The sequence below is a fragment of the Durio zibethinus genome, chromosome 2 (assembly GCF_047325235.1).
Source record: "Durio zibethinus cultivar Kanyao isolate XHJ-2024 chromosome 2, ASM4732523v1, whole genome shotgun sequence".
Classification (NCBI taxonomy): domain Eukaryota; kingdom Viridiplantae; phylum Streptophyta; class Magnoliopsida; order Malvales; family Malvaceae; genus Durio; species Durio zibethinus.
Genome location: NC_143163.1, coordinates 12244412 through 12265071, shown reverse-complemented (window position 1 = coordinate 12265071; position 20660 = coordinate 12244412). Strand labels below are relative to the sequence as shown.

Sequence of the window (20660 nt, the reverse complement as noted above, 5' to 3'; positions counted from 1 at the left end):
TCCCCAATGGCTACAAATTCAAATATTCTACAATGGTCTTACTCCATCCATAAGAACTACAGTACATTCAGATGCTGAAAAAGCAATAATGAGCAAGACTACTAAAAAAACACATGAACTGATAGAGAAAATGGCAGCCAACAATTATCAATAGAGTATGAAACATAAGGTACATAAAAAAATTACTAGTGTGTATGAACTTTATGCCTTTGCTTCCATTAGTTCACAATTAGGAAATTTGATTAAGAAAAATTAAAACTTTAGGAACCCCATCCCTATTCACCCTTTGTCTATGACATACAAAACCCATTTTATGTCTTGTGATATTTTTGATAAACTTTATGCTAGTGAAAAGTGCCAGTTTATAATAGAAACAGTCTAGCATGCCCAACAATCCAAGCCTACCTATAACCCATATAATAATACTTATAACCCAGACTTGTGAAACCACCTTAACTTTTCTTGGAACTAACCCAACCACTAACCCACCAACCAAAATACCAATTTTTGCCATAACCCACAACCCTATAACCCAACCTAAGAAAAGAAAACAAGTTTTGAAGAGATGTTGACCCAACTGATGTAAGCTGACAATGTAACTATCCAAAGCTAAGTTGCATCAATCAAAAACCTTGAAAACCAAATAGATCAACTAGCTCAAGCCATAGCCATCCAACCTTTTGGAACCTTGGCTAGTAATATTAAGTTAAACCATAAGAAACAAGGCAAAGAAGCATGCAATGCCATATATTCCTATGGTGAAGATGGTATGTGTAATGCTAATGATGATGATATTATGGATAAGCCAATGGTGGTTAACTTACTTAGCTTTATTAGATAACCTGAGGTAGATTTAATTAAAAAAAATGATCTAATAGATGATGAAAAGCTATAAAGGTATGGTAGAGGGATTTTATGTAGTTTTTATCAAATACCTTTAAAAACCCCTAAAAGCATTTAACCTTATGAGGAAATGAGAGAAAATTTTGAAATTGAAGAAGATCTTGAAGAGTATGTTCAAGAGAAGAATCTTAAGGAGTTCATTGAAGGTTCAATTGAATAAGGAGAAATGTTGATGTAAGTAAGAAGAGCACTCTTGAGAGCATTTAACCTAAGATGGAGGAAACTGAAGTGCAAGAACAAGAAGAAAATCATGAAATCAAAAGTTTAAGAATGACCCCAAAGATGTTTACCCAAAGACAAACTTTTGAAGTAGCACCACCAACACCTAGGCCAATACCAAAAGTGCTATTAAAAGAATTAAAAATACCACTTTAGTTGATGATTGTAGTCCTGCACTTAGACAACTTCATCTAAAAAAGCAAAAAGATCCAGAGAGTTTCTCTATCTCTTATAAAATTGGTCATTTATATTTTGATGAAGCTCTTTGTGATCTAAGGTTCAATATTAACCATATGTCTATGAATGTTTTTATGTAGGTAGGACACGGCATATTGAACCTCCAATATTCACCATTAAATTTGTTGATAGATCTACTAAGAAACCACAAAGAATGTTGGAGAATGTTCTAGTAAAAGTTAGTAAGTATGTTTTTCCTATGGATTTTGTTATTTTAGATATGGAGGATAATGAAGCCTCTTTACTTTTAGGTAGACCTTTCCTATTAACATCCAAAGCATTAATTAATGTGCATAATTGTGATCTTACTTTGAGATTTAAGGATAAGAGAATACAATTTATAATTAGTGGATGTGGTGTCCTTAGAGATGAAAAAGATATTCAAGCAGTAACAAAAGTAAAGGAAAAAGATCACTTTAGGGAGTCAAACTTGATTTCTAAGCCTCCTAACCCATTGTCACAAGTCCACTTAGCAAAACCCTTAAGTCCTAGCCCTTGCAAGCCCAAAATTGAAACTTTCAGATCAAAATAAAAAATGCCCACCATTGACCCAGTCTATCATATGTTATTCTTGCAAGGAGAATAAGTACACCTCATAAATCTAGCTCAATTTATGCAATTTTGTAAAGAAGAATGCAACTAGGTAAACTTCTTCTTGAAGGGATGAGTTAATTTTTAAATTTTAAGAATGGTCAACCTTGACCAAAACTAGAGCTACTTATGAGGAAACCCAAGTTTTACATTAATAGTTTATGCATTTTTTTTGTATTTGTTTTATTTTTAAGATAGGTATGCTCTGATTTTTTTTATGTTTTGAGTTTTTATTGTGATAGAAGTGATGTAAGGAGATGCTTCATGAAAAATACAAGGAGATTCAGCCCTAAAGTAAAGTTTTAAGAAGTATTTGTTTTTCCTAGTTCTTATAAGTTTTGTTTTGAAATATTGCTTAAAATAAGTATGGGGGGAAAAAGAATGCTTTTTGAACCTAACTTGTTTTCAAAATCTTTACCCTAATTGCTTTATGTTCAAATCGAATTGGCATGTTCAAATCTTTATTATGCAAACTAAGTCAATGTTTCATGAATTGTTTAAGAATGACTTGAGTATAACATGAGAAAAGGTATAAATGTAGTGAAGCATGAAATAAGTTCTTAAGTATGTTTTATTATTATTATTATTATTATTATTATTATTATTATTATTATTATTATTATTATTATTATTATTATTATTATTATGATTTTTATGTGTATGTTTTTAGTCATGATCTTTGACATGCATTAATTTTGGTGAAAAGTCATTTAAAGTATTAAATTGTATAGAGATTTAAAGTAATAATATGACTTAAGAATTTACCTACTCAACCCTCGAGGTGAAATCCTAGACTATATTTGATTTAATAAATGGTCTAGGCATTCTTTGGATAGTTTAAGCCTTTTTAAGGTTGCATTTTATGATGCACCCCTAGTACCTTTATTTTAAGCTTTTATATAGATCCTTTTCTTTGTTTCATATAGCCACAATAATAAGCCCAAGCCTTTTTTTTTAAATTATCCCTTTATTGTTTTTACCTAACCCAATGTTGCTTATTCATGTTTGGGACAAATTTGGGAGGAAGAAAGGTGAAAGTAACTTAAAGAGAAAAAAAAAAAAGAGAAAAAATTTGGCAAAAGCAAAAATAGAAAGTCAAAAATGGCTTAGTGAAAAATAAATAATTTTGCCAAAAATAAAGATGCCTCAAAGTCCTGAAAGTTCAAAGTTCTTAATTTTTTTTCAAGAAAGAGTCCAAGAATTCAAGAAAGTAAGTAAAAAGGGTTTATGAGCCTAAAATTTCCTTTTTCCTACCTCTTCCCAAGCCTTACATTACATGCCTTAAAGACCTTTTGATTTTGAGTTAATGAAGGTAAGTCTAACATTAGTGGGGAGAGAAGAAAAAAGTAAACATATGAAGTATATTCTATCTTTGAGTTAATATGTGATGATATATTTTGTATTCTTTATGCTTAAATTATATGCATGGATTAGAGATAGAGTAATTTCATATACATGAAGATTATATGAAATTGAAGTTTACTTTTTGAATGAGTTTCTTATGAAGCTATGTTTGTAATTATCCTTATAGTATGCTAAAGTGTAAAAATGATAATTTGTGATTTTGACTTTATATGCATGTATATTAATTTTTAGTAAAGTTAATTTGAGAGTGTTACTTAAGGACAAGTAAAGATTTAACTGTGGAAGTGTGATAGCATTTAAATATATAGAGATTTACAAGTTCATTTTGGTTGAAAATTTTAAAATTTGATTGAATTAATGTGTTTAGCGCTTGTTTTCTTAATCTATATTTTTTCTACTAAAGTAGAATTTTTATTCATTTTCATGCAAAGTCATGCAACATTTAGACAAGCTCGATTCTTGTAGTATTCGACCAAGTACATTAAGGAAGTAACGAAATTCTACTTGAAGTAGGATTTCTAAATTCAATTTGACGTAAGAATCTTAATGAAACTTTGGCTCTTATATTGATTCAGTTTTCCTAATTTCAAGAGGTCTTCTCAATGCATATGTGTTACTTGATGAGTTTTATTCAAGAAATTATTGTAAAAGACATTCGACCAAAGAAGTTTTGATTCAAAAATGATTCTTTTAATCACCATTCAAAAAGTTATATTTCAAGAAGGACTTTGCAAGATTAATCTCAAGAAGTTTGGATTGAAATCAAATACATGGTCTTAGAATTCAAGCTTAGCCAAATATATCAAGATTCCATAATCAAGATGTGTGCCATTCAAGATTAACGTCCAAGATGAGTTCCAAGGAAGCATGATTGACTAAGGCTCTTCAAAGACCAAGAATCCCATGATCAGCTAACACTAATAAATCAAGATAATTGTTATCCTTTGGTGTTTTGATAAAATTGAACTTGTGAGCTTTTTCCCTCCCCCATGGTCTCACCTTTCATCTATAAATAAGGAGCATTCTCTTGTTCTCAATAAACACATCTCCCACCATACTGCTCTCAATTTATTTTTCTTTTCTTTAGTTTCTTAGTTCTTTTTAAGTTTTCTTTGTTTTAGGCTAAGGTGACAAATTAGCCATTAGAAGAGTTTTTGCTTTCTTAAATCTTTCTATCTCAATACAAGTATTCATTCAAAGCTTTCTTCTAGTTTTAGTTTACATATTGGTTTATTGTTCTTAAATTTCGGCAACCATACTTTTTCTTTCAAGCTTTTGGTTTTATGAATTCTTGTTTCAATTATTTCTTTTATTGTTTATAGTATTTAGCCATACTTTTTTTTCTTTAATACAAGTTTTTGTTCTTGATGCACTTTTGTTAATTCTTTCTTTCAATCTTTTACAAGTTCAACATTGCTTTTAGATTTAATACAAGTCTCATTTTTATACAATTTTTGTTTTCATTGTTTCTTTTATGCTTTCATTCTATTCAGTAATCTTAATTTCTCTTATTTTCAAGTTGCAATCTTTGGTTCTTTAGAGCCAATTTATTTGGCCAAATCAAAGTACTTGCCAATTGATAGTTGGTTAAGTAGATCTAGGCCTACATAATCTTTCTTTTATGCTCTCTTTGCTTTTAAGTTGCAATCAAATCAAAGTTTTCATTAGTTTAGATATAGCGAGTTAGTTTATTGACTTTAGTAATTGAAATCCACCCAACAATTCAATTCTATAATTCTCGTGAGAATGATACTTTACTTTCATCACTACTGTTACTTTATTATGATTTTTGCACTTGCAAGCATTATTAAAAGTAGCAATCAACCGTTATTAGGGTTAGATTTATAAATTCAAGTTTGAGTACAAGTCCATTCTTATGTAGTGTGCAATACATAGGTTTACTAATAGATGACAGGATAGCAAGTTTTTTTTCATTGGTCAAGAGAGATGACTTAGATGCTTATATGGCAAGGGATTTAAAATTCTGTCCAAATTGGAAAAGTCCAAACAACTTTTAGTATTCCTAGTCAAAAGAGGAAATCCTACCTTAATTAGGAAATCCTATTTTGTTTTGGTTTTTCTATTTTGACTTGGAATTCCTACATTGATTTGGAAATCCAACCTTGATTAGGAAATCCTACATTGACTTGGAAATTTTGCTTTGAATTGGTACTCTTATTTAGGGTAGGACCTGAATGAAATTTAAAGAGAATGTAATAGATGAGGCGACACAACAAAAAGATTAAAATCAAAAAATTTATTCTTTCTTTCAAGAGTTCAAGTTAAACTAGAAATTTTTAAGAAATCTCAATAAACTAAATCAAAGTTGAAAGGTTAATATTTTGATTTTCCATAAGTTAGATGCACATAATATTGCAATTAAAGAAATTCAAATCTTCAACAATACATCAAGAAAAGTTTAAGAACAGTTAAGCAACTGAAAACTTCAAGATTTTTAAGCTATTAAAAAACTTTTAAGCTATTATTTTTTATTAATATATTATTTATTATATAATATATTATATATTATTAACATAATGTAATATATTAATAATATATTAATAAATATTATATTTATAAATAATATATTATTTATATAATTTTAATAAATAATATACTAATAAATAAATAATATTATATTAATAAATAATATATTACTAAATATTATTATATTAGTAATAACAAATGAAATCCAAAAACTTTAACCACTTTTTTTTACATGTTTTTGTTTGCACATTTCTAAAACAAAAAGATTTTATCCAAATATGTTTTCAAATTCAACAAATTAAAAATAAAACGAAAATAAACAAGACAAAAATTTCAAAAACATAAAATATAAAACAAACAACAATACCAAACGACCCTTTCACAAATTAAAACAAAAATTAACTTATGTAAAAATTAACTTAAACAAACTACAACTTAAAAACTGAAATTTAAAATGCAAGAATAGAGTTTAACTTAAACAACAACTAAATAAATAAAATAGCAAATAAAGTTGAAACTTAAACATGTAAAGAGAATTTATGTAAAACCAAATTTAAATTGCAATCTAAAAACAAGATATAACTGTTTATACTTTAAACTAAATAATAAATCTAATATAACAACTTGAGAAATTAAATTAGCATGCAAAGATACTGAATTAACTAAAACTGAAACTAAAATTAAATTTAACAGACTTAATTTAACTTATGAAACCTTTTGGAACCTTGGCTAGTAATATATATTAATATATTATTAATAATTTATGATATTAATATTAATAATATATTAATAAATATTATAAATAATATATTATAAATAATATATTATCTTAATATAATAATATATTAAAATAATAAATATTATATGAATATAATAATATTTTAATAAATATTATAAACAATATTATATTAATAAATAAATAATATTGCATTATTAATATAATATATTATTTATTAATATGATATTATTTATTTTTTATATAATATTATATATAATAAATATAATCATATTTATCAATATATTATTTATTAATAAAATATTTATATAATCAAAATATTATTTTATTAATATATTATTTGTAACATCACTATAACGGTTTAATTGTAAATTCTATGAACAATGCCCGTTTGATAACAGTGCCAAATTATTTTCAAAAAACTGAAAACACTATTTTTTTGTTTTCAACAATTTCTAAAACTTTTCAAAACTTTGTTTTCAGTTTTCAAAAACAAAATATAAAAACAACTTACCAAACATGTTTTTGTTTTCAATTTTCAAAAAAATTGAAAACGAAAATAGAAAACAGAAGCAAAAACAAAAACAAACGACCCCCAAGTAATTAATTTAGGTGTTGCATATTAGTTTCGATTAGTTTGCATATAATTAATGTGTTATAATTTTAGTACTTAGTATTAACTCTATTTATAATCCTCGTGGGAAAAATACTCTATTCATCCTTATATTACTTGTTATGATCCATGTATTTGAGGTAAAAATCAAGTTTTTGGTGCCATTATCAAGGATTATTATAGTTCAATACTAATATCAATACTAAGCATACCTATTATATTGTAAACCATTTTTATTTTCTTTATTTTTAACTTTTTATTTTCTTGATGCAAGATAGTATGGCATATCCTTGGGAGCCAAGAACATTTAGAGATTATGCCATACCTCAAGTAGGTGGCATCTAATCGAGTATTAGGAGCCCAAAATTGAAGTTGACAACTTTGAGATCGATCCAGGCATTATCCTTATAATCATGAACTCAATCCAATTTAAAAGGTTTGCCTAATGAGTATCCAAATGCACATATTATTAACGTTATGGAGATTTATGATACATTCACACATGATTATGTTAATGGTGATGCCATCCGCCTTCGACTTTTTTCATTTTCACTCCAAGACAAAGCAAATAATTGGTTCCTGTCACTTCTTCCAAATTCTATTGGTACATGGGACAAATTAGTGATCATTTTATTTTTTTTATAGAATTATCATGAACTTATTTGATTAATTATGACATCAACTTGGTTAATTTTACTTGATTTTTAGCAAATTAATTCAATTATCCACCTAATTTGTTTAAATTGTTTCATGGTTCGGTGAATTAAAGAAAATGGTACAAGGTGAATAGAAGCAATTTTGAAGAAAAAGATGTGCAAGATGGTCACATATTTAACTGAAGATAGATTTAAGGGAAGATGCAAGGGCACAAACAAGACACGGGCCACATGCAAAACATGTGGAATAGCCATTGAGTCAGCTGCCTCCAAAATGGTTCATTGGACCTTATCACTTGAGGAATGAATGAGGATGTTGCTGTCCAAGGAGTGGCCTTCAAGAAAGATGAATAGTGGAGGAAGGAAGGCTAAACCGTGAGTGATGAGCTGCTGCATACCTTGGACGTTCAATGCATGAGGCGACCAAACCATAAAATGATTTGCAGAAAGCTGCCTTTTGTCCCAAGAAAATCGCTTCTACCTTCACTACATGCAGTCCAAATCTTCTCCAACCTAGGTGCCTCCTTGGCTGCTGACTCACTTGCATCATGGAGGAAGGAAAGCCACACATGCCCTGTTTGAGGTGAAACTACAGCTGGCAGTTGCTGCCCACTCAAGATACAAATGTTCCACAGTGGCGCAAAATTGGAGTTGAAAATTTTAGATGCTTACTTGGCAATGAGATGGAACCCCATTGGTGCATGTGAGACACCTAATGAGCTGCAAATTTCATGCGAGAAAGGAGGAGAAGCCAGCTAAGTAGCAAGGTGTCACGGTTTTGTATCAAATACTACCTTCCTTGGTTGCAACCCATGTCTTCTTCGAAAAAAAAACTGCTACTGAATTTTGCACTTGAGCTGGCATTCTCATGCTTGATGATTGGCGATTAAGAGATACCTAAGCTGCCATATGTTAGTATGAATGGAGGAGAGAACAGCTGACTACAACCTAGGCGTAAAGAAGAAGACAAAGCAGCTGAAACCGTGACTGACCTTCTTCACAAATTGAAAGCTGATTGCTGCCAAAAATGAGCTGCCATTTCAACTGCCTACATGGCACTTTAATGCCACTTGATGGGCTTCCAAAGACCTAGGAAGAGGCTATAAAAGAGAGTTTTAGCCTCTGTAAGGAGGCCCCTAGCCGCTTTCTCCTTAGGGATTTTTTTCCTTCAATTCAGCACCCAAGGCCTGTAGCCCCTTGGCAGTTCGCACTTGAGGCTTTAGGAGTAGTTTTACCTTGCAATTTTTTTCAGTTTTTAAATTCCATTTTACTTCCTTTTCATACTTTTATTGTAGCTTAATTTCCTTGTAAATTTTAAGAATTTAAATTTGTATTTATTTTATCCAAAGTTCTTGTTTCTTGCTTCTTTCCAGTTTTAAATTTCAGCAGCTATTGGCTATGGTTTTCATGCATTTTAGGCTTGTTTTTTTTCAAGTTTTTAAGGGCTTCTTCACTCCTTTGATCTTTAACTTTGTAGCTAAAATCCTTGTTTAAGTTTTCCAGCTTTAAAACTTTGTTTTCCTTGCAAAAATCCCTCTTTTCTACACAGTCTATGCAGATTTTTTTTTTTAATGAGTTGTTTTCATGGCTGGGTGGGGCTTGATAGGGATGGTCCAAGGTAGCTATTAGCTAGAGAAATCTCCTATGAAGCTCCTTGCACTTGAATCAACCATTTTAAATTTTTACTTCATTTATTTTCATGCTAATACTTTGCTGCTACTTTCGATTCTCCTTGAGCTTCTTGTCTGATTTCTTTTATGCTTGTTTCTTTGATCAATTACTTGTTACTTTACCTTAGTTTCATGCCATTTTAGTTTTATTGCTTTAGTTGTCTTCGATATAGTTCTTTAAGTGTTCGCTAGAATGTTTGCACACTTTATGCCAATTTTTGCATTCTGTTTGCCCATTGTTAGGTTGGATTTAAATTCTGTACTTAGGTTGTAAAATGCTGCATTTCAAGTCTGTTTCATGTCTTAATTATGTTCATTTAGTGCCATGCATGCTAGGTTAGGGTTTATGTTCATTTAGGGTGAGTTTACTAGGTATTTGATTTTTTGTTTCTTATGAATTTCTTAGGTTTATATTTGCTGTTTTGTACATATTTATTGGTTTGATTTCAGCCTTGTTTTAAGCGCTTTAAATTTCATTTTCATGCCTTTAATTTACCTCTTCAAGTTTTTGCTTGTTTTAAACTCAATTTACCGTAAAAATGTTATATAGTTCATTTTTATACTTATATTTGTTATGTGAATGTTTTAATTCTATTTTAAATTTTATTATGTATTAATGTTATTAGTTTTTGTTTTAATTGTTGCCTTTGGATGTAGAACATTTCATTTTTTGTAACTTTCTATTTTAGGTAACTTTCCCAATTTAGTAAGCTTAGGTTTAAATTTGTTAATTTTCATAATTTCGATAGTAATTACGTTTTAATTCACTTAGCTTAATTCTAGGTTTAACCCACGTAGGGTAGTTTAGTACTTTTACAAATTTTCCTTAGAACCAAACATAACATAAGTGCTCAATTTCGATACTTAGCTCTAGGTTAATCACAAATTCAATTCTTGTAAAGATGATACTTGATACTTCCTATCTATGTTACTTGAACGGCCGTACACTTGCAATTGTTGACATCAATTAGTTACCAAGTTCTTGGCAATCCTTCCCAACAACAAAAACAATGAGAACAATGAATGACATCACCTCTTTTATGTAATATGATTCCAAATCTCTTTATGAAGCATGAGAAAGATTTAAAGACTTGTTTCAGAGATGTCATCAATGTGGGATTCCAATGTGGTTTTAAGTACACACCTTTTACAATGGTTTGGTTAACTTAACTAGAATCATTATTGATGTTGCAGTTGAAAGAGATATAACGGGAAAGCTTATTGATGAAGTATATGAGTTAACAGAAGAGATGGCTTCCAATATGCATTCATGGCAGTTTGTGAAATTCAACACTTTTAGAGCAAAGGTTATTCAAAGTTCCTTTATTTTCTGTGAAATATGTGGATGGAGCCATACTAGTAAGAGATATCCAATCAACTTTGAATACATTTCATATTCTAATTTCTACAATCCAAGTTGAGAGAGTTATACAAACTTCTCTTAAAGTAATAATCAAGGGCTATAATTTTTTTTTTTTAAGACTAGGCATTCAAATTATTTGGTTTATCAAGCTCCACATCAAGAGGAAAAGTTATTTTTTAAGAGATGTACTATTCTATCATTTGAGAATAAGAGGCTTCAGTTAGGAACCTTGAGGATCAAGTAGGTTAAATTGCTAGTGCTATTGAGAGCCTTCAAGAAAGTTTGCCTAGCGACACTAAATTTATTCTAATGAAAAAGGCAAAGAAAAAGAAAAAGAAAATGTTGAAGACCTTACACCACTTGTGTTTAATGAAAAAACAAATTTTACGGTTAAAGTTTAAGAAGATAAGTCCAGGAAAAAGAACCATCACCACTTGTGTTCAATGACGAAGAAATTGTGGTTGAAGTTCAAAAAGAAAAAATCCAAGAGAAAAAAACTTATGTTGGTATTTGCCCATCAAGTCAAGTCATTTTTTAGCTAATACATTATCATATTTATAGTATTTTAATATTTGATATCTTATAAAGGTCTTATTTATTTATCATTGAGCTTATTTACATGTATTTCATTATTGATACCTATATGATAAAGTCTGTGCAATATAAATAAAGCTTTGCAAGAAAATTACAATGAAATTGTAATTATGAGATCATCATTATGTAAAAGCTATATGTTCCAAAATAGTTCCTAGTCGATACTTTATCCATAAGAGAACATTGACAAAAGCTATTGAGATTAGCATATGGTTATGCTCTTACTTATGAAGCAAGCAATCGATCTCATAAGTTAAAGTTTGGATAAACTTGAGCTAGCATGTGAATGCTTGTTACAGGAACAAGTTCACTAAACATGACCTGATATGTGAATGCTATATGGTAGTTCACATAGTGTCTATAGCTATATTCTTATATGATGGTTGTATAAGTAATCCCTTGACATGAGATTATTTATACTCTTATATGATGAATGTTATATTTTGACTTTACTTATAGTTCTAACCAACAGTACTCTAATCAAATATTGTTGGGTGTAACATGAGACATATAAAGTACATGAAGTAATCAAGATGGGATTCATCACCTTGTGTGATCAAGAGAGTATCTCAACTAGTCTTGATTGAATTAATTTGAAAATCTTTAGCCAAAGTGAAATAAGAGTTTAGAATTGTTCTAAAGCTTATTTGTGAGTTAATGTCAAAGACAAGACTTAACATGATTGAATAAGATTGAGAAGACAATAAACCATACTTAATATTCAAACCGAGATATTATGTGATGAAAAGATATTAATTATAAACTAAGATCATTCATAGATAGGTTGTCAAGCCATATTAACTTTTCTTTAGCAATTAGGGGTTATTGCATTCAAGCTAGCACTGATCATGGTCTTTAAACATAAGATTGGCTAATTGAAGAATTAGTGATGAAGTCAAAAAGTTTGTTTCATCCATAGCCGAAGACTAAGATTTACAATGCTTATGTTCATTGCTAACATACTAAAAAACCTAATAGGTCACACACGATAAAACAATTGAGAAAGATTAAAATTGGGACAAATTAAGTTGGACTTAATTTGTTTATGGTATAATCAAAAGATAAAGGAAATAAAATAAGAGAGAGTAACTTTCCTTGTTTAGACTATTCGACCAAGCATAAGATATTTGTGGAAATATAAATGTCTTGCATTAAACCTAAAATGGCCAAATGTCCCTCTATATAAAGAACACCAAATTGCCAACCTTCTTGTAGCAAGATACAAGGAATACTTGATGCAAAAATAAGCTAAAAGAAAGTCTAAGCAAAAAGCTGAGAGAAAACAAAAGGTTTTGTAAACATTCACTAGCTAGAGTGTGGTGTGTGTTTTTCCCTATCTTAGAGAAGGTTCTTTCACAAAAGTTTGTGTGGATCACCATTAGAGGCTACACACTTAGGTAGCTTTTTGGCTTGAGAAACTATTTGGAAGAGCGACACCTGGAACCAAAAGATTTTAGCACACAAGGTACACACCATAGTCGAAAATCATATAGTTTGAGTATATTATGTATTTGTATAATCTTGTTGATTGATCTTAGCTTTAAGGAATTAAAAATTTTAAAATTTCACTGCTTTAACTCTTATTATTGATGTTTAATTCCCTTCAAGTGGTATAACAACCTTGTCAATATAAATTATACAACTTAGAAGTTTATTTGGTTATTCATTATATCAAAACTATTTTAGTAGCAATCTGTTGCTATAATGTAAAAGCTGAAATTCGTATTTTTTTTATTGGATTATTTTATAATATCAAAGCATGACATCTTAGGATGATTGGGTATGAATTTTATGATTTTTGGACACTGTTTGCTTGCTATTTAAATTTTTTGTTTGCAATCTATCCATGTCAAGAAAATTTTGTTGTAATGATATTGCAAAATTTTTTTCTCACTCTAGGGATATTATTTCGCTGCAAAATACACATGAAAATAGACATATTGATTATCGTTGTGTAAAAATTTGAGAAGTTTTGGAGTTGATTTGGTCATTCAAGAGTTGATAACATATTCGGCCTAGAAATCTGTTAATGACGGTTGGGTATGTATAATATGCATATGATGCATAATTACCCTACTATGGTAATGGTAAATGGTTTTCTTAATGTAGTTGGTATTTTTAAATGTTAAGAGACTTTAAAAACTTGTTCACTAAGATTTTAATGAAAATCTACATGATAATCAATAGTGAGAATCTAAAAAAACTTATTCACCAATATTTCAAGATTTGCTTTCTTGTTCACCAAGTTTAGTGAACTATTTTTATAAAAGTCAAAGTAATTGTTACTTATGATTAAAGAATCATGACCAAAGGTATAAGAAAGCATGTGAAAGAGTTTAGAACTTTTGGATGGTGGCTAGTAAGGGTGATATAGCATCTTGTGGCTAAAACTACCAAGTTGCCATAAATACTACTCCAGCTGCAACTTAGTTTCCTATTGTGAATAGGTTTCTGCCAAGTCCTAGTTTGATGATAATTCTTGTTGAATTTGAATTCCTAAATTATTTGGATTTAAGAAATAAGATTTCATATAAAAATCAAAATTAAATTGGACTTTCTAAATTGTTTGGAACTTCTAATTAACAAGAAATTATTTTCACTACAACACCTAGTTAGACTAGGAAATTCTCAATGCATGTATTTTGGCTTGACTTTAATTGATTGGCATTCCTAAATAATTTAAAGTGATGTTAACCATGTTACATTAAAATCCAAATAAAATTATAATTCCTTAATTGTTTAGGAAATTATGATTGCAAATAACATATTCCTAAGATATTAGTTAGACAAATTCAACCAAACTAGCTAAAAATGTATATGCCTTGCATCACATTGAGTTAAATTGATGATTGATATATGATATTGATATTTATCCAAAGAATAGATGTGCAAGATCATGAATTTGAATCAAACATGATAACTGTTATAGTATGCATGCTAGTTATGAGATAAATACCATGTAATGCTATGTTGATTTGTTATTATACATGCTAACATTTATATGTGATAAATGCCATGTATAATTGTGAGATGCATGATAAGATTGCAAGTGTTAGATATATGATGAATTCTTATGCATGCTATATGAGACCTATGATGAATTAAAAATCCCTTATGAAAATATTAAGTCTTGATGCATTCCATTAACATAAATAACAAAACTTTCTACTAGTAGGGCTTGTTGAGACAATACTCAAAGTAATTATTATTATGTTATGGTTAATGGGTCTTACTTAGCTAACATTATATTGTCTAAATGCAAAAAACTTGACCATATAATATTAGACACAATGATTGGGTGAATCACATAAGATATGATTTGACAAAGAGTTGTCATGCAATTGATCTATGAGTCATATGAGATGTGATTAATAAGTAAGTTATCTACCTAATTTACTTATCATGGCTTGTTGAGACAAAACTCAAAATTATGGTAAAGTAATGTGATTTTTTCCCACTAGAAAAATATAATTTTTTCAAATTGATAGTGAAGGCTATTGATTTGACTAAAATAGTGGGAGCAACCAATATATAGATTTAGACTTTATCTATATTGTATTGAACAATATTACTAAAACTTGTTCATATTTTATAGGCTGCAAAACATGAGTAACAACTTGCTGCTTCGTAGCATACTTCAATGATTGGTACAACAATCTGAAGCTTATCCTAAGGCAAGAGAAAATGTTTTATGTTCTTGATGAGCCAATTTCATTGGAACCAAATGTTAGTATTGATAATGCAATGTAGCTGGTTTATGAAACCCATAAAGACCATGCTGATCATGTTGTAGGTATCTTGGTGGCTAGCATGATCTCTGAGTTGCAAAGGCAACATGAATGGTTTGAGACCTCTAAGGAATTGTTCCAAATAGTGATGTTTTAGAATTGAAAATTACATTGTCTAAAGATAATCAATTGATTGAGAAACTTGGACATTAGGATTTGTCATGGATCATGAGTCAAGTGTTGACTTGATTTTGTCATCTTTTCCTAATAGCTTTTTCACAATTTGTAATGAACTTCAATATACATCAGATGGAAGTAACATTACCGCAATTAATGAATATGCTTAATAATGCCAACACAACCAAAAAATAAGCTATTCTTGATGAAATTTCTATCGATAATAATTAATTTTTCGTCAATAATAATATTACCAACGGATTTACCGATGGAAAATTTCCATTAGTGTTAGCCAAGTTAATAATACTATTTTGTTGGTATACCAAAATTTCATTAGTAAATTATCGACGGAAAATTATCAATGGAAAATTCTATCAATAAAGCTCATTTTTTGTCAGTATATTATTCTAATTTTTTTTCAAAATTAATTAAAATTTTTGAAAAAGAAATTGTTGGTAATAATTAAAATTCCATTGGTAATATTTTCTATTTCCAACAATAATATTTATTTTTCAATCATATTTAAGAACTATTTTATAATTTTTCATTTTATTATATTTTTAAAATTATTTTTGAAGTAATGATATGAATACTAAAATATACATAAATAAAAGAAAACAAATAAATAAAACATTTCATTTCATTTGTAAAAAATATAATAATATTTTACAAAATTATTTATAAATTCTAATTATATAAAAATACAAAATAAATATACAAAATAAATATATGTTCGAAATTTATAGTCTGACTTGCATTCTTGGTACCTACAAAGTAAAAAAGCCACTGTACCAAAGCCATCGTAATTGGTGTCAATCCAATATACTAAAATCTGGGTTAAAAACCTAAAATGCAAGTTGCAAGCGGTCAATCCAATATAGTAATAAAGTTGAGTGGACTAAAATGACTAGCAAGTTCATGTATTCCAACTACTAAAGGAGACAACTTACATTGAGGACAAGTGAAATCCTTCTTGCATGGAAAAGCTCCCCTCCTGTTATAGAATTTAAGAATAGAAGACTGTTAGCACAAGGGTTGAACAGTACAAACACAAGACCTTTTATGAAGCCACCAAACACTTAAAAGAAAAAATAATAAGAAAAAAAGGGGAAATAAAGTGAAAGGAAACTCTTACAAGTTGTTACTTGATGAAGAACTGCAAAACAAGTTTAAGTTCGAATTCTTAAGGACAAAAGATGAAATAATTGTTAGCTCCACATGATATCAAAGATAAAAGTATAAAGGAAAGAATAAAATAAGAGTAGTCTGACATGTTCTCCTGACAACCAGGTTTCTCAGGGCCTTGCCATGTGAAGTAATTGTATGGAAGATCACTGCATCCAAGCATTGACAACCAGTATAAATTTTAAAAGCAAATATGAGAATGAACTTACATAACATTATTTGATTATTTAGAGATATCTTTTCTTAGTCTCTTCGTTTTTTCCCGTTAAAGTGTTATGAGCAGTGCGCTTAGAAAAGGAAAGAAATGGAAATATGATAAGAAGGATCACAGACAGAAACGTACATGCTAGTTCCTTGCTTCAATATATAATCAGGCATGTCTCCACTTAACATATTGCCACTTAAAAAGCTAATAAAAACCCACTTCCGATGGTCAGTATGTCGTATCAATTAGAATAACAGAAAAGAATCAAATTATCTCTGATTTAAAATTTAAATTTCACATATCAGTGTCAGTTTTTTAAGTGATTTCGGACCGCAAAATAAGTTTCATGTTAAATCTAAGCTACAATTGTTCTTATCCCTAAAACCATGAATGTGACCTATTTGTGCACATACACCAATTAATATTTTCTATCTTATGCGATAAAGAAGTTCAAACAGCTTATTCAGAATCTTAAAACAATCTTTTTCTGCAATAAAGTCCAAAACGGAGCTAAATGTAGCCACAATTTCTAGTTAATACTTACACAAATCTTAGACGATCTGCACTTATGCTTATCTTAATTTTCCTAACTAATTTGTTGAAAACGACATCCCTGTTGCATTAGAGTGTGATAATTTTATGACAGTGCCCAAATTTTCAAACATGATTTTGCAAACTAGGAGTCTCCGAAAGACAAATCAGTAGGTAACTTGCTTTTTTGAATCAAAAGGATAGGAGCTTATTGCCAGTAATAACTTGGTGATAATACAAAATCTATTCAAAAAGGTTCTTGGGGCAGATTTTGACCAAATAAATAATAGAGACCTGTACTCTAGAATATTGTCTCTAAGGAAAGTAAGAGGGAATAAGTGATGAACTTCGCTTTCACAATACAAGCCTTAAGCAATCTTCCTCAATTCAAAATATATACAAACACAATAATTAAAACCAAAAAACAAAGAAACCAGACATGTTTTTGACATGCTTATCAATTCTAAAAGTGCCTGACATTTTAGTGCATGGTCTTCTAAGTGCTGACTATATCCTAGGCACCCTTTGGCCCTTTGATATATCCTTACTTATAAGCCTAGTACTTGCTTAATTTCTATTTAAGTAGAAAGACCATGACTTTTTCAGCGCAACACTTGCATAAGATATAGTCTTTACTTTGTAATATGAAAAAACATGTATACAATTAGACCAATGTGCACTCTGCAGTAAGATGATGGTGAAAAATGTATGGTGGTTGTTAATTGAAAGTTATTAAGGTAATGATTTTAGTTTCTTAAAAAGAGAATGGACTTTTCCATGTAGAATCAAAGGACAGTTACGTTCATAAAAGTAATACTAATAATAATAAATATATTCCCCCTTTATGAGTGCCCTGTGAAAAAGATAGTGAATGCGAACAGCAGAAGGTAAAGAAACTTTTTGCCCTAAAACCATGCACATGCTTTACTTACAACATTTCTGGACTCTTCATTACCCAAATGTATACAGGGATCTCTCCAAAAATGTTACTATTCCTCAAAACCTTAAGAAAATATAACTGGATCACATTTAGTCAAAATCGATAATATATAGATGGCACCTTCAATATGTTTGATATGTCAGAACTAAACATACGATCTTAACATATGCCTATCATGTTTCTGACCATAGGAAAACCCTGATTTGACCCATTTATATTACTAATCCTCCTACATAAATGACAAGTCCAGCATTCACAAAGCCATCAGTAAAAAAATGAAAAATTAGCTGTGCAATATAAAGCCAATGACTACAAGTAAAGGAGGCATTATACTCGCAGATCAATTAAATTACTCAAAAGAGATATGCTTGTTGGAATTGGTCCCTCGGGTCCAGTTGCATGCATTTCTTTGTCACAATTCAAAATAAACAAGTATAATTGTAAGAAAATAAATAAATATATATGTATATATAATAAAGATCAGAAATAAATAAGGATCTTACAGTTTGTACCAGAGAGTTTTTTATTTCAAAACAGGCATCAGCCTCTCTCTTCCCTTGAACGGTTATCCGCACAATACTGCTTCTTTGTCTGCTATTCTCATTACCTATTGAAAGATAGCAGCAGTTAATTATATAAGACTAATTCATAGCATCATTGTATACAAATTAGAACATTTGTTATTACCAACTCAAGTTTTAGAGCTCTCGTCTATCCTCCAAAGAGTAATACTATTATAACATTAGTTAGGAGATGAAACATTAGTGAAACCTTAGAACAAAAACAAACGAATCACATTGCACAAACTTGAACATGCACCAGATATATGTTGCCGATCCTTATGACCAGACAATGCAGTAAGAGAAACCAAACCCATTATTTGAACAGAATCAAGTAGATGAGAGAAGTTGATACCTGCTCCACGGTCCCAGCAACATCCTTAGTGTCAGTTGTAGCTATTGTTTGAATCCTTATAGGATGCTTACTACCAAAAGCCACATTTCCAACCATTACTGTCCGTGTTTTTCTCCTAATGGTTTTGTGTATGGATTCTTAATACTTTTGTCTGGGAACTAAATTAAAACAATTAATTAACCAGAGAAAATTAACTTGCACTTGGTATGGCTCAAAGTCATGGGACAATGAACCAAAACTCATCATGATTCGGAACTCAAGTTAAATTAAAGGGAAAAAAAAAAACCCTTTTCTTAACAAAGTTTGTGTTAGTAGTTTATCTAAAGATCAACACCAAGAAATTATCAAGCAAATCCGAATTTAGTTTCTTTTCTTTTCTTTTCCACTATTTAAACTTTATACCTAAGAGTGGGCTCCCTTCTGATGCAGGCTGAAGTTCAGCAATATCCGGACCGGGATTCTGATTCCTAATCACGGAGATTCTTGTTCTACCAGACTTAATTCTCTTCAAATCACAAATTCTGACAAAATCCATGCTTTTTGCAAATCCTAAGCTTGAGTCCTGCCCTTCAAACCCGGAAAGGAAGCCGGTACAGCTTTAGTCACCATTTCCACACGACACAAAGCCTTCAACTTCAACTGTCCAAAAACACAAAAGACTATCGGGAGTAGGGGGAATTGATGAGGGAGATCAGGGAGAAAGGAAGGAGGAGAGAAGGAGGGGTTTGATTTTAGTGATTTTTTTACCAATAAAATTTTTCGTCGGCAATCTGTTGGTACAATAATTATCGATGAAAATTTTCGTTATTAATTTTTACGATAAATCATGTTATATTTTATCTATTGATTACTAACAGAATTAAATTCATTAATAAATTCCATCAGTATTCCGTCAATGATGGCTAAATTTTTTCATAGGCATATTCTATCGATATTTCATCGATAATCCTCAATAATTATCAAAGAAAAAATTTCGTTGATGATAAACATGTTTGCAAAAGTTTATTAAGAATCAAAAGCCTGAATCTAGTTTCTTTATCTAAAGCCAAGAAAAAGTCAGTCAAGAAGAAGAAGAAAATTAAGTAGGTTGATAAGAAAGGGGATATAAAGAAAGAAGGCTATTAAGCCTGCTGGCAACATCAAAAATAAAAAAAGGTGCATGTCACCATTATAGTAAGAAAGGTCGTTGGAAGAGGAATTCCAAAGTCTACTTGACAAGCTTAAAGGATTAGAAGTTTAAAAAGACTTTTACTTTAGGGATTAAAGAAGAGTAGATACTTAAAGAAATGAGACTTGTTCGTGTGTATTAGAAATAATACAAGTGTTGTTTCCTATGTCATTAAGACTTATTCTTTACCTTTACTTCTACTTTAATTATAGAACTCAATGATTGTTATTATGTTCTTGTCATAACTCAAAATATCATTTCAGTTTTTTATTTAAGTATGAATTATGGATTTTCATTTAATATTAAAGGTAACGTTTGTTCATTTTATTTAAATGATATGTTTTATGGCATATGAAAGATTGGTTTGTTCTTAGATT

The 20660-nt window shown here is 29.7% G+C and overlaps 1 protein-coding gene across 16 annotated transcripts; it reads right to left on the bottom strand.

The window, feature by feature from the left end:
• Positions 1–16015: 16015 nt before the first annotated feature.
• LOC111276694 (4-hydroxy-3-methylbut-2-en-1-yl diphosphate synthase (ferredoxin), chloroplastic-like) lies at positions 16016–20361 on the bottom strand. 16 transcript variants are annotated; one of them, XR_002688534.2, is made up of 6 exons: positions 19518–20361; positions 18704–18807; positions 16868–16933; positions 16611–16673; positions 16475–16521; positions 16052–16333 (listed from the first exon to the last, which is right to left on the bottom strand). XR_002688534.2 is itself a non-coding variant. In XM_089750381.1 (6 exons), exons 3-6 carry the CDS (start codon positions 16915–16917, stop codon positions 16207–16209), a joined length of 261 nt encoding a protein of 86 aa, XP_089606507.1. In that variant the 5' UTR covers positions 16918–18807; positions 19116–19185; positions 19518–20361; the 3' UTR covers positions 16052–16206. The 16 variants fall into 16 exon arrangements, 6 of the variants coding, with proteins under 6 accessions (XP_089606507.1, XP_089606501.1, XP_089606498.1 ...); XM_089750381.1 differs by adding an exon at positions 19116–19185 and having other exon boundaries at positions 16475–16495; positions 16868–18807; XR_016331289.1 differs by lacking the exon at positions 16868–16933.
• Between the last annotated feature and the right edge of the window lie 299 nt (positions 20362–20660).

Coding starts and splice junctions, on each gene's coding strand:
- LOC111276694 (XM_022862437.2), bottom strand. CDS start 19,650: ATGGATTTTGTCAGAATTTGTGATTTGAAGAGAATTAAGTCTGGTAGA. Junction 18,808..19,517: donor AGAAGGGAGCCCACTCTTAG/GTATAAAGTTTA, acceptor ATCTTTCAATAG/GTAATGAGAATAGCAGACAA. Junction 16,934..18,703: donor AAAACTCTCTGGTACAAACT/GTAAGATCCTTA, acceptor GGTTTTTATTAG/CTTTTTAAGTGGCAATATGT.